The sequence below is a fragment of the Strigops habroptila genome, chromosome Z (assembly GCF_004027225.2).
Source record: "Strigops habroptila isolate Jane chromosome Z, bStrHab1.2.pri, whole genome shotgun sequence".
Lineage (NCBI taxonomy): Eukaryota > Metazoa > Chordata > Aves > Psittaciformes > Psittacidae > Strigops > Strigops habroptila.
The window spans coordinates 6,312,014-6,325,710 of record NC_044302.2 but is presented as its reverse complement, the minus strand read 5'-3'; the positions used below and the strand labels follow the sequence as shown (position 1 = coordinate 6,325,710).

The 13,697-nt window shown below is 43.2% G+C and overlaps 1 protein-coding gene across 1 annotated transcript in view; it reads left to right on the top strand.

The window, feature by feature from the left end:
• Positions 1-13,697, top strand: part of GAN (gigaxonin) — a 45,654-nt gene that overhangs the window by 17,609 nt on the left and 14,348 nt on the right. The window contains exons 6-10 of the mRNA XM_030470178.1: positions 62-174; positions 1,263-1,412; positions 1,721-1,857; positions 2,345-2,473; positions 13,121-13,230. Coding sequence (XP_030326038.1) covers positions 62-174; positions 1,263-1,412; positions 1,721-1,857; positions 2,345-2,473; positions 13,121-13,230 — 639 coding nt within the window. The remainder of the gene's footprint in view (positions 1-61; positions 175-1,262; positions 1,413-1,720; positions 1,858-2,344; positions 2,474-13,120; positions 13,231-13,697) is intronic.

Below are 13,697 nucleotides of genomic sequence, written 5' to 3'. Positions count from 1 at the left end.
TCTCGCCCAGTGTATAAGTCTGAGTCTTGCTTTTAAGATCATGTTGCATTTTGTTTTACAGAAGGATTTTTATTCGTGCTTGGTGGTCAGGATGAAAACAAGGGAACGCTAAGCTCTGGAGAGAAATATGATCCAGATACCAATTCATGGAGCTCCTTACCACCAATGAATGAGGCAAGATCTCTGTCTAACTCTGTCTAACTAATCTAACTGTTGGGATTTAAGTTTTTATTTTGGCAAGATGTTCTTTTTCTTCTGGGAATTTTACTGTGAATCTCCAGTCACTTGCATCTTACACATCCAAAATCATGCTACAGACTGACTTGTGTTTATATCCTGTTATGCTTACGGTCTGATAATGACTGCTGGATCTGGAAAAACTAAACGGTGAAGAGCTAGCTGTAAAAATGAACTACAAAACTTCAGGAATTTCATAACCAACCAGTCATATAATCCAGTTAATTTTCTGCATATGGCCTTCTAAAACAGGAGAACTCTTAAATGGACAAAGGAATTGGACTGTGTAGAAAAGATGGACAGAGGACTGACCAACATGCAGAACTTGGCTTGCACAGACCTATTTAGATTTGGTTTGAGTTAATACTTCCTTCTTCATATTTGCATTCCATCAAAAAGTACAGTTTATTATTTGTAAACATACATCGTTAATACACCTGTGTTTTTATCTTCTTAAATCAGCACAGGGCATTTATTAAGAAATTATTGTTTGCCACAGGATTTTCCTCATTAGTGTCTGGTTGGCAAAGGCTTGTAGTTCTGGCCACATTTGTAGTTACGATATGTTGTTTCCTGCTTACTATGAGTAAGACTTTACAATACATTGTGTTTCCTGCTTGCTGAGGGACTGAGGGTAACTGTTCTCCTACATACCAAATAGAAGAGTTGCCTTTTCACAGATAATGGGTCTGAGTTTTGCTGCTGTTGAGGCCTGAAAGCAACAGCTTCATCATGGAGACCACTACTGTGCAAACTGAAATAGGGCCAAGCCCTGTTCTTAGATTTCTGTGTGGTCTCTCTTGGCTGTTGCTGCTCTGTATTTTTTGAATACCCTTTGTTTTGTTTAGTTGAATAAATTAATAATCTTATTCTGGAGTTTAGGACTTCACCATAAAAAACCCAAACCAAACCAAAACCCAAGCATAATAGCAATATCCTTTTGCAGACAGATACACTGAAATTGTACTGATTTATTCCCAATGGCAGTTATGTTTTACAGTGTTGACTTTATTGGTATTCCTTAGGCACGACATAATTTTGGTGTGGTAGAGATTGATGGAATTCTGTATATCCTGGGAGGCGAGGACGGTGAAAGGGAGCTCATCTCTATGGAGAGCTACGATATTTATAGCCGGACCTGGACCAAGCAGCCAGACTTGACCATGGTTAGAAAGGTAAAAACTACATCGTATGTTACCACATTACTTACTGCTAAATAATTAATGACAGCATATATGTATATATTTTAACCTTTTGCTTCAAGTAGAAGCTGTAACAGTCCCAAAATGAAATAAGAGAGAGCAGCTGCTTGCTTTACATACCAGAACAAAACTGTGGCTGAGGATTTTTGTGCATGGCATTGACATGCGGTGCAGGCAACCCAACTAAATATGTTTGTGTATGTGTATGTAGTTAGTTTTGAGCTCTCGATACTGTACATTTGTGTGTCATTTTAGATCTGCTTTTTCTTCTTTTCCACAAGATTGGCTGCTATGCAGCTATGAAGAAGAAAATCTATGCAATGGGTGGAGGCTCCTATGGAAAACTCTTTGAATCTGTTGAGTGTTATGACCCTAGGACTCAGCAGTGGACAGCAATCTGTCCTCTGAAAGAGAGAAGGTGAGTGAAAATGGAAGGGGGGATCTAGGCTGCTGTGTACAAACTTCTTTAACACTCTGATGAGAGGAAGTTGTCTTTTCTCTGATGAATCCCTCAAGATGGCCTGTGAATTTCATCATGTCTTTCTGGTGGCCTGTAGTTAACATGTGGCTGAGTAAAGATAAGCATCTGAGCAATAAATAAGAATTTTGTAGAAACACGCTTCTGATGTTAGAAGCAATACTCCCCTGATGCAAAACGAAAACTAGAAATTGTAGTTCAACTGGAACTTGTGAATTTTTTCTAGCTATTAAGACTTTGCTGTTTTGTTCTTTCACATGGTCTGAATTAGGTGCTTATAATTTATATTCATGACTCATCTAGTTGAACGTAAGGAGTATGTGTGTATATAAAATTTTAAAAAGGTAAAAAATGGGAAAAGTGCAGAAGGATATGAGAAATTTTTTTATGTATTGCATTTGCTTACTTTTCTCGTTTGGATTCTCAGGTTTGGGGCAGTGGCCTGTGGAGTTGCCTCTGAGCTTTATGTATTTGGCGGCGTCAGGAGTCGTGATGACAGCCAAGCCAGTGAGATGGTGACGTGCAAATCTGAATTTTATCATGATGAGTTTAAAAGGTAACTAGCTGCAGCTATAAACATAAAAAATACATGCCTTGTAGACTTACCTGCCTGCTTCCCACCCTGGCCTTGCGCCAGCACTTCAAAGCATGTTACATCTGTGCCATGCACCTCTCTGTTGCTCAGTTTACCTTTTATGAAACAGTATGGCTGTTACCAAAGGTCCATCCGCTTCAGTGGCGTGTCCCTCTAAGACACCAGACCTAAAGCCCTAAGCCACCATGTCTTGAGTGTCCTTGAGCAGGAGAAACACCTTGAATATACAGGTAGTTTGCCTCATTCTTCCCCTGCACCCTGCAGTCCCCCAAGTGCCAGGGTACTGCTGCCCCCTACGGGTACTCATGCCTTAGGCTCTTCGTGAGTGGACGTATGTACAGGGATGCTTCTCCATGATCCAGCTCTGTCTCCAGGGATTGCATCTTGGGAATTCCTGTGGTAGAGCTAAGAAACTCCATGCATTTCTGTGCCAGGCATTTATAGCTGATAGATGTTTGAACTCGTGTAGGTTGATTCAGATTGAGCTCCCACAAAGCGAGTATGGAAGAGCTGCTGCAGGTAAATCTTTGGTGCCACCTGCTGGCTACAGCTCGGAAGCGTGCCTGGCAGTGCTGCTGATGTGTGTATCTGTGCCTTTGTTTGGTGGCAGCCCAGAGGTGTTACAGGATTCAAGTAAAATCATAATAAGCGTCCAGTTGCTTCAGGTCTTGTTCTGGCACCCCATACGTAGTGTGGCACCAGCGCTGTGCTGGCACAGAGAGAGGGCAGGCAGCAGCAGCAGGTAATCTGGGTCTTGAGTTGCTGGAGGAGGCATGTGTTGAGGGGTGCTGAGATACTCAGACTTTGCCTTTCTGCTCTGCAACTGCATAGAATTTGTGCTTAGACATTTAACTCCAAATACATGTGGGCTTGCACTGCAGGCAGTGCACAGGTTGTGTGTCTTTCTTTGGAAATGGAGGGCAGCGAAGACTGGGATGGTGGCCCAGCTTCTGCACTGGGTGCTGCTATCAGGGTTTTGTGCTCTGTGGCTTTGGAAGGCCCCACATCCAGCCCCGGGAGGCAGGAGTGCTGTTACTGGCCAGGAGAGGGTGCAGTGTTACTGCAGTATCTCCTACTGCTCCAGCTCCTGGAGTCAAACAGTTACCCTGTTTTCAGTACCCTGGTAACCTCGGAGGGCTGTGGGGATGGATGATGCCTGTCAGGGTGGCTGTGGCAGTGACTTTGAGACCTGAGTAGTTGAACCTTTGTGGAGAAGAGCAAAAACAGCCATAAAGGGACTTCCCTTCAGAATGCAGTTAGCAAATATCTCTGCCTGCCAAATACTGAGACAAAATACTTTGTTGTCTGGTGTTCTTCTTTGAAGGAAGATTGAATCTTGAAAATTATCATAATTTCATTATAATAGTGGTTTACAAGTATCAAATGAATACTAAATGAAGGCAGGTTGTCCCTCTGGAAAACGTGAGGGTATTGTTTCAGAAATAGCAGAAAACAAATCTAAATAACTTTATTCTGAGTGAAGGATGAAAGCTTAAATAATATGCTTTTCTTAAGTCTGTGAAAACATTACGCTAAATACTGATGTGTTTGATTAATTAAGCAATTCCATTTGCACTGGGTATCATATGGTCTGCTCTGTATCATTACTCAAGAGTAAAGCACAAGTGATGCTGTAGATTTTACCACAGTGGACAGTACCTCTCTCTCAGTTCCTTAGTGCATATAGTTAATGTGATCTGTACAGAGACGAATTCTTCATCTTAAACATTATGCAATTGATACAAGGTGGTTAACATAATTGAAAAATGCATTTCTTTAAGCAGGAAAGCTCACTTTAGAGAGAGTTTTGCCCATTAAAGGTAAATTGAAGAAAAAAAAGCCAACATATTCTGCAAAAGAAGAGATGAAACAGTAGGAGAGGGACTATATACTGCTGTCCAAGGCCATTGACTTAGGTAGAAAGAAATTAACTATGACTTAGAATTAAAGCCTGACATTTACATATCTCCCATTTAATCTGGGAATTTCTGCATATTTGCAGACAACACACTCAGTTGTCACAATATTTACACAGCAAATGACCCCAAGACCCCGCCTTAAAAGGGCTTCTGCTGGGATTCTGCAATCCATATTGCCTCCTTATGGCAGGTTGGCTTTGGGGTTTGGTTGAGCTGGTATGGTTTTCCTCAAAACATGGAAAACAGCAGATCTCCAGCCCATCTACAGAAGTTGAGAAGCTCTCAAATGTTTTCTTCCTCCTTTTTTTTTTTTTTTTTTTTTTTGTTAAAGAGAAAAATAAAAAATACCCCAACAAAAAAGTGAACAAAAATTAAGGAAAAAGAAAAAAAGCAAGAGAGAGACAGCATGGGACTCCCAATACCTGTGTACTCTCAGCTTTTTCACTCTGTCTCATGGGTTAATGTTACCCACAGGGAAACAAAATATGCAGCTGTTATCTCTGTAGAAAAGTTGTGAGGGGAGCTGAAGAAGGAATTTGTACTGCTGGGAGAGGTAAATGAAAATGTCAGTAGAAAACATTCTCATTTCTGTGTTTGTAAGGGCTCTCTTGACACTGTGTTAAAGCCCAGCACTGCAGTCGGGCTCCATACTCTTATACCAGGTAGTAGGGTTATAGAACCATAGAATGGGTTGGAAGGGACCTTAAGATCATCTGGGTCCAACACTCCTGCCATGGGCAGGGAAACTCGCACTAGACCATGTCACCCAAGGCTCTGTCCAACCTGGCCTTGAACACTGCCAGGGATGGAGCATTCACCACTTCTTTGGGCAGCCTGTTCCAGTGCCTCACCACCCTCACAGTAAAGAACTTCTTCCTTATATCTAACCTGAACTTCTCCTGTTTCAGTTTAAACCCATCACCCCTTGTCCAACCACTGCAGTCCCTGATGGAGAGTCCCTCTCCAGCATCCTTGTAGGCCCCCTTCAGACACTGGAAGCTGCTCTGAGGTCTCAATGCAGCTTCTCTTCTCCAGGCTGAACAGCCCCAACTTTCTCAGCCCGTCTTCATATGGGAGGTGCTCCAGCCCCTGACCACCCTCGTGGCCTCCTCTGGACTCGCTCCAACAGCTCCATGTCCTTTTTATGTGAGGACACCAGAACTGTATGCAGTAGTCCAAGTGAGGTCTCACAAGAGCAGAGTAGAGGGGCAGGATCACCTCCTTTGACCTGCTGGTCACGCTTCTTTTGATGCAGCCCAGGATACGGTTGGCTTTCTGGGCTGCGACCGCACACTGAAGCCGGCTCATGTTAAGCTTCTCGTCAACCAACACCCCCAAGTCCTTCTCTGCAGGGCTGCTCTGAACTACTTCTCTGCCCAACCTGTAGCAGTGCCTGGGATTGCCCCGACCCAGGTGTAGGACCTTACACTTGGCTTGGTTAAACTTCATAAGGTTGGCATCGGCCCACCTCACAAGCGTGTCAGGATCCCTCTGGATGGCATCCCTTCCCTCCAGCGTATCAACTGAACCACACAGCTTGGTGTCGTCGGCAAACTTGCTGAGGGCGCACTCAGTCCCACTGTCCATGTCGCCGACAAAGATGTTGAACAGGACCGGTCCCAACACCGATCCCTGAGGGACACCACTCGTTGCAGGTTTCCAACTGGACATCGAGCCATTTACCACAACTCTTTGCGTGCGGCCATCGAGCCAGTTTTTGATCCACCGAGTGGTCCATCTATCAAATTGATGTCTCTCCAGTTTGGAGACAAGGATGTCATGCGGGACAGTGTCGAACACTTTGCACAAGTCCAGGTAGATGACATCAACTGCTCTGCCCCTGTCCATCAGTTCTGTAGCCCCATCACAGAAGGCCACCAAATTGGCCAGGCAGGATTTCCCCTTAGTGAAGCCATGTTGGCTGTCACCAACCACCTCGTTGTTTTTCATGTGCCTTAGCATGCTTTCCAGGAGAAATTGCTCCATGATCCTGCCAGGCACAGAGGTGAGGCTGACTGGTCTGTAGTTACCTGGGTTTTCCATTTTCCCTTTCTTGAAAACGAGGGTTATATTACCCTTCTTCCAGTCATCGGGAACTTCACCTGACTGCCATGATTTTTCAAATATGATGGACAGTGGTTTAGCAACTTCATTCGCCAGCTCCTTCAGGTCCTGCGGATGGATTTCATCAGGTCCCATGGACTTGTGCACATTCAGGTTCTTAAAGGTGGTCTCAAACCTGGTCCTCTCCTACAGTGGGCCTAAGGTCTTCATTCTCACAGTCCCTGCATCTGCCTTCCAAGACTTGGGCAGTGTGGTCAGAGCATTTGCTGGTGAAGACTGAGGCAAAGAAGTCATTGAGAACCTCAGCCTTCTCCAAATCCAGGGTAGCCAGTTCTCCTGATAGCTTTCGGAGAGAGCCCACATTATCCCTAGTCTGTCTTTTGTTTGCTACACACCTATAGAAGTCCTTCCTGTTATCTCTGACATCCTTGACCAGATTTATTTCTAGCTGGGCCTTAGCCTTCCTGACCTGATCCCTGGCTTCCCAGACAATGTCCCTGTTTTCTTCCCAGGCCACCTGTCCTCTCTTCCACCTTTTATAAGCTGCTTTTTTCTCTTGAAGTTTTCTCAGCAGCTCCTTACCCATCCATGGAGGCCTTCTGGCCTTCCTTCCGCATTCCCTTCTAGTTAGGACATAACACTCCTGAACTTGGGTTCAATAATATGTAAATGTAAACTGATAATAGCAATAAAATTAGTAATACAGCATGTAGAAACATGCATTATAATCACTCCAGTTCATGACAAACAGTTCATTTCCATGGGGCTTTGAGCAACCTGGTCTAGTGGAAGGTGTCCCTGCCCATGTCAGGGAGTTGGAACTAGATGATCTTGAAGGTCCCTTTCAACTCAAACCATTCTATGATATACGCACCTTCAGACTCTACAGCACATATTCTTTTTGTGGTCATAATGGAGGAGTAATACTGAAATACTGCATTGACAGTGTATGTGTGTATTGCTGAGAGAAGTCTAAAAGTGTTGGGTTAAGAGATCTCTGGGAAGGAGGAATGTGTTTGCAAGATCATTTAGCAGCAGTGGGTCAGAAAGCAGTCTCAAACCAAAACTCATAGTGCTTTTTTACATCTCTGTACTGCATGCTTTATAATGAGCTACAGACTTCTCCAGCTGTTTTTAAGTAAGTGCAGAACTCCACCATATTCACTTTCTTTTTGAATGGAAAGAATGTTTTATACTGTGAGTTCAGCCATCAGATGTTGTTGGCTTACAGGTACGTGCAGCAAGGCACACGTGTGTGATCTGCATCATCTTTCATACGTGCCTTGGCTCTTGTTACCTGGGAACACAGGATCTGGCATCATCCAGAGCCCATGAGGATCTGAGTTTGACTTAGTGTATATGTCTAAGTGTGTACTTAGATCAGTATATAAACATATTAATTCATATAAACTGGCATAATTCTGGCTTGACTTGGATTAAAGGACTAAACTTGTTTAATATTGCTTACTTTGACAGTAACTTACTCCAGAATAACTCACAGTGCACAGTCTTTCAAAATTGTTATTCTTGACCATGACGCAGACTTCTATAAAGACTGGAGATGTGCTGCGATCTTCATGCTGGCAGAAGAGTAAACACCGAGACTCCTGTTAAGCTGTGCAGTATAAACAAGTAATAAAATAAATGAAGTGAGACTGGGTAGTAGCATATACATGAAATGAGGACAGCATAGTATAGAAAATAATTCTTATATTTGAAGTACTTCTGGAACTGAGGGGTTTTTTTTTCTTTCAATTAATAGATGTTTTGTTAGCCTGTCTTTAGAGTCACGAGCATAAGTAAATTTAGATGACCCAAGGATAGAAAATAGCAAATGTCAGAGTACAGGTTTGCAGGATGTAGGGGGTTTTTTTTGCCTCCGAAGGCTATGGATTGAGCTTTGTGCGCTCAATGTGCTTTATTGTACCCTGCTTAAAGTATCAATTGAGCTAAAAATTGATTTATATCTCCATTTCCACTTTCATCAGGTTTTAAGGGTATCCTTCCCTCAGTGTTCCAGCATTGCTCTACTCTGTAAACAGCAGGAAATCTTATTAATTTCAAAGACCTTTATGGGTCAGTCAGTCCTTCTGCCAGAGTTCATAATTTATAATATTCCATTTATCATTACATAAGTGCGTAGAGAATTGGATGCTGTCTGTAAACACTGTGGTGTTTTGGGTTTCTTGTTTTTGGTGTGAGTATTTAGAAATATTTAATAGAGCACAAATTGGCTTTAGGATTCTTTGCAAGAGCTGCTGATGGAGCTTTGTACTGGAGTATAACCACTGATGGTCTGTAAGTGGGGTAGGCATTCTTCTCTTCATGAGCTCCAGGTTCAAAAGCATTATGAAAATTTGCAGGTATTGAGGCGGATAAGTGAGAGAGACTTGTTCAGAAGCAATACTTGGTAAAAACTCCTTAGAAATATTATTTTTGCAACTAAACATCATAAAAATAAGGAAATGCTTTCAACAGTGTCTTAAGTAGTCAACTAAATCTAGTAACACAGTATGTGTAATTAGGAAGATTCTCCCATTCAGTGTGCAGGAATTTCATTAGAAGAAAGTGTTTATGCAAATGTGATGAGAAAACGAAGTGGCTGACAGATAGCACTGTCAGAGGAGAGGAACAGGGAGAAGATTCTCATTCATTTGTAGGCTTCCTTTCACAGCTGGTGTGAGCTTGACGTGACGTGTCTGGAATACACTGATTCTGTGTCACCTTTTTATTTACTTCCCACTTGGAAACAAAGCAGTTACCATCCTGCATGTTAATCACAGCAATGTGGATGGATTATTTTGTTTAAGACTGGGGAAAAAAAAAAAAAAATCAGGATTCCTTCCCCTTTTTTTTAATATGAATAGAAGCACATTTCAGTTTCACGGCAATCATTTCTGTCTGTGGTTAGAGGTACATGCCTTTCCCCCCCTGCTACTCTCTGATCTGGTTTGAATAGAGCCATCCCAGGGAAGTACGCAAGAGTTATGTCCCAAGGAGTGTCTTCAAATTCCTGAAGACTGTGAATTTCTTGCTATGGTGTTTTTTCCATACCGTTCAAACAGCAGGCACAACCCACATGGAGCTGGAGCTTAGTCAAATTCCGATGAAACGTGACCACTTGCCCTTCCTGTCTTTGTTCCTTCCTAGTTTTAACTGCTAAAGCCTCTGTAAGCATTCCTGAAAAGTTCTGCCTGGTTTTTAAAGTACATGTGTTGAGAAAGGGTGACAATGATGTTTCACTGCACATACTTTTAATATTGTCCTTCCGTGATGTGTAGTAGGAAAATGCTTGGGCCTTACGTGTTTGGGGTATTTTTATTTAGACTCTGATGCCCTGAGTATCTAGTGCAGATAAACCCATGAAATTCATGTATTTTCCAAGCCCAAACTTGGTCAGCAGCTAGACTAAACTTGTCTAATCGTGGTTTTTCCCTTCCTTAACATGGTCCTGTATTTACTGTTTAAAAAGAAAAAAAGAAAAAAGAAAGAAATTGCAGTCTTCCTCCTGCATTTTTCTGCCACTTACTCAGTTTTCATAACTCTAGGTCGCTTAGTGCTAAAAACCAGTGTCTTGGGCTTAAACCACGACAGCCAGTGAAAATACTGTGTCGTCTTCCCACAGTCAGGAAAAGAAGCTAATGTAATATCCTGCAAGATGTTTTGCTCTGTAACAGGGGTTCTGAACCGGTGTAGAGGGCTTCTCATGCCTGCTGCTGTTAGTTCCTCTGTGACTGCTACAATACGTTCCCTTGCTTTCTACAGAATCATAATCCTTGAGTGTACAGCACAGACAGTACTGGACAGCTGAGCCTTTCATTTGGCCTTTAAAATTTGATCTCTTTCCCCAAGATAATTAGTAAGTAGCAGCATATCCTTCAGTGCTGGAGAACAGGTTTACTTCGGAATCATAGGTGAAGATAATGCAGAATTTTCGAAGGTCAGCAGTATCTGTCAAGATTTTTCCTAATGTTAATTTTTCTCAAATTAACCAGGTATGGCCATGAAAATATATGGGATGCTTTTCAAAAGTTTTTCAAGTTTTTCTGTTATCTGTAAATTATTTGATAAAAGATCTAGGAGCAGTCACTAAAAATGCTAAATAGCATTGCTATGCTAAAATAACAGTGATTTGTATGTCTTTAGGGTCTCTAAACAGTAACTGTGAGAGCACCTGCAAAAGTGCAGCAGCATTTTGTACAAAATTGTTTCAGAACCACAGAAGGGATGCTGACAGCTCTAGATAAACAGGACATCTTTACAAGCCAGTGTCCCACTGGGTGGTGAAACTACTTACTTGGTCTCCAAAGGCTTCAACATCGAAAATTGCTTTTCCCTTGATAGAAAGGTCAGGCCGATTTCAGTGTTGAAATGAGAATATGCTTGCAGTGAACACTAAGGTCACAGTAGGAGCAAGAAAATGATTTGAAAAGAGTCTGATAGGTGATCTGGAAGGTCTGTTTCAATTCCAGGTAATAGACATTTCTTTTTTTTCCCCCAAATCCATTACTGTTTTAATTGCCAGTCTTCCATCTATTGTTGTAGAAAAGGCTCCCTTATATGCCTGTTTTCTTCCAGAAAGTCATACTGAGTGGCTGCAAGAAAAATTCATTATGGGTAGATTATACAGATAAGTGGAATGATTCTGAAATAAAGCAACTTCAGGACCAAGTATTCTGAGCTTCACAAACAGCAATACCAATTGCTTTTCCTGGTTAGGAAATGCCAGGATGTCCTGAACTAGACAGTCTTTACATAACAAATGAACTTGTACACTCCACTTTTGAGTCAAAGATCATAGACCATTCCCCCAGGACTGCCAAGACCACCACTAAAACTTATCACTGAGGGCCTCATCTACACTGGTTTTGAACACTTAAAAGGGACAGTGATTCCACCACTGCCCTGGGCAGCCTATTCCAATGCCTGAGCACCCTCTCTGTGAAGAAATCATTCCTAATATCCAATCTAAACCTCCCCTGGCACAGCTTGAGGCTGTTACCTCTTGTTCTATCACTTGTTATTTGGGAGAAGAGACTGACCCCCACCTCACTACAGCCTCCTTTCAGACAGCTGTAGAGAGCGATAAGGTCCCTCCTCAGCATTCCTTTCCTCCAGACTAAAACCCCCCAGGTCCCTCAGCCGTTCCTGTCAGACCTGTGCTCCAGACCCTTCACCAGCTTCACTGCCCTTCTCTGGCCCCGCTCCAGCACCTCAATGTCTCTCTTGTAGTGAGGGGCCCAGAACTGAACACGGGATTCGAGGTGCAGCCTCACCAGTGCCCAGTGCAGGGGGACACTCACTGCCCTGGCCCTGCTGCCACGCTGGTGCTGATACAGGCCAGGATGCTGTTGGCCTTCTTGGCTGCCTGGGCACAAGCTGCTCATGTTCAGCTCCATCAGTCAGCGCCCCCAGATCCTTTTCCATGAGCAGCTTTCCAGCCGCTCTTCCCCAAGTCTGGAGCATTGCAGGGGGTTGTTGTGGCCCAAGTGCAGGACCCGGCACTTTGCCTTGTCAAACCTCATACCATTGGCCACAGCCCATCGATCCAGCCTGTCCAGGTCCTTCTGCAGAGCCTCCATATCCTTCAGCTGATCAACACTCCCACCCAGTTTGGTGTTGTCTGCAAATTTACTGAGGGTGCACTCAATCCCCTCATCCAGATCATCAGTGAAGATGTTAAACAACACTGGCCCTGACACCGAACCCTGAGGGACACCACTAGTGGCTGGTCTGCAATGTGATGCCTTTTACCAGCACTCTTTGGGCTTAGCCATCCAGCCAGTTTCCAACCCAGCGAAGAATCCTCCTATCCAGGCCATGAGCAGCCAATTTGTCCAGGAGAACGTTGTGGGACACAGTGTCAAATGCTTTACTTAAGTACAAATAGGCAATGTCTACAGCCTTTCCCTCATCAACCAGGCGGGTCACCTTATCGTAGAAGGAGATCAGGTTGGTCAGGCAGGACCTGCCCTTCATGAACCCGTGCTGACTGGGCCTGATCCCTCCGTTTTCCCGCTGGTGCTTTATGATCTTACTGAGGATCATCTGCTCCATAACCTTCCCCAGCACTGAGCTCAGGCTGACAGGACCATAGTTTTTGGGGTCTTCCTTCCTGCTCTTTTTGTAGAGAGGCATCACATTGGCCAACCTCCAGTCCTCTGGGACCTGCCCACTAGACCAGGGCTGCTGATAGATGATGGAGAGTGGCTTAGCAAGCTCCTCTTCAGCTCCTACAGCACTCTTGGGTGTAACCTGTCCAGCTCCATAGGCTTGTATACATCTAAGTGGAGCAGGAGGTCTCTAACCATTTCTTCCTGGATTATGGGGACTTCAATCCGCTCCGCATTTCTGACATCCAACTCAGGGACTGAGTACCTTGAGGATGGCTGGTATGACTATTAAAGACTGAGGCAAAAGCAGCATTAAGTAGCTCAGCCTTTCCCTCATCCTCAGTCACTAGGTTTTGCCTAGTATCCAGTAGGGGATAGAGGTTCTCCTTGGCCCTCCTTTTATTGCTAATATATTTGAAAAAGTACTTTTTACTGATGACAGTTGCAAAAATAATCCAGATTTTTTAATGCGCTCAATAAAAATCACAATTTTTAAATTATTATTTTTACAGGTGGATTTATCTAAATGACCAGAACCTATGTATCCCAACTAGTTCTTCTTTCGTGTATGGAGCTGTGCCCATCGGAGCCAGCATATATGTGATTGGAGATCTTGATACAGGTCAGAATTAGAACTAATAACCTTCTGTTGCTTATCTTTTTCCAGGCTTGGCACTATTCCAGTCTGTTTGGCACTAATGAGACTGAATTTTGTTAGAATAAAAGGCTGGGACCGTGTTCTGATAAGTTACTGTGCTTAATTATGTTGGACATACAGAAACATACAGGCTGGTTTTGTACACTGGAGCTCTTCAGAAATTGATTCAGCACTAAAGCATTTGGTTGCTTAGCAGTTTGAAGATCAGAAGAGATCAAGACGGAGAGTATGTTATGCATGTGTATAAATATAATTAAAAATGTTAGTGCCTGTAGGTGTTCTCCCACCTTTGCAGTGCTAAGCAGGTGGTTCTGCATTTTGGGAACATGATCCAGTGGTTCATATGGATGCGATAGTGACTCTTGGCTCTAAATCCCAACCAAATAAATGTGTATTAGCAAGCATATTCATATTCAGTATTCAGCTTTCAA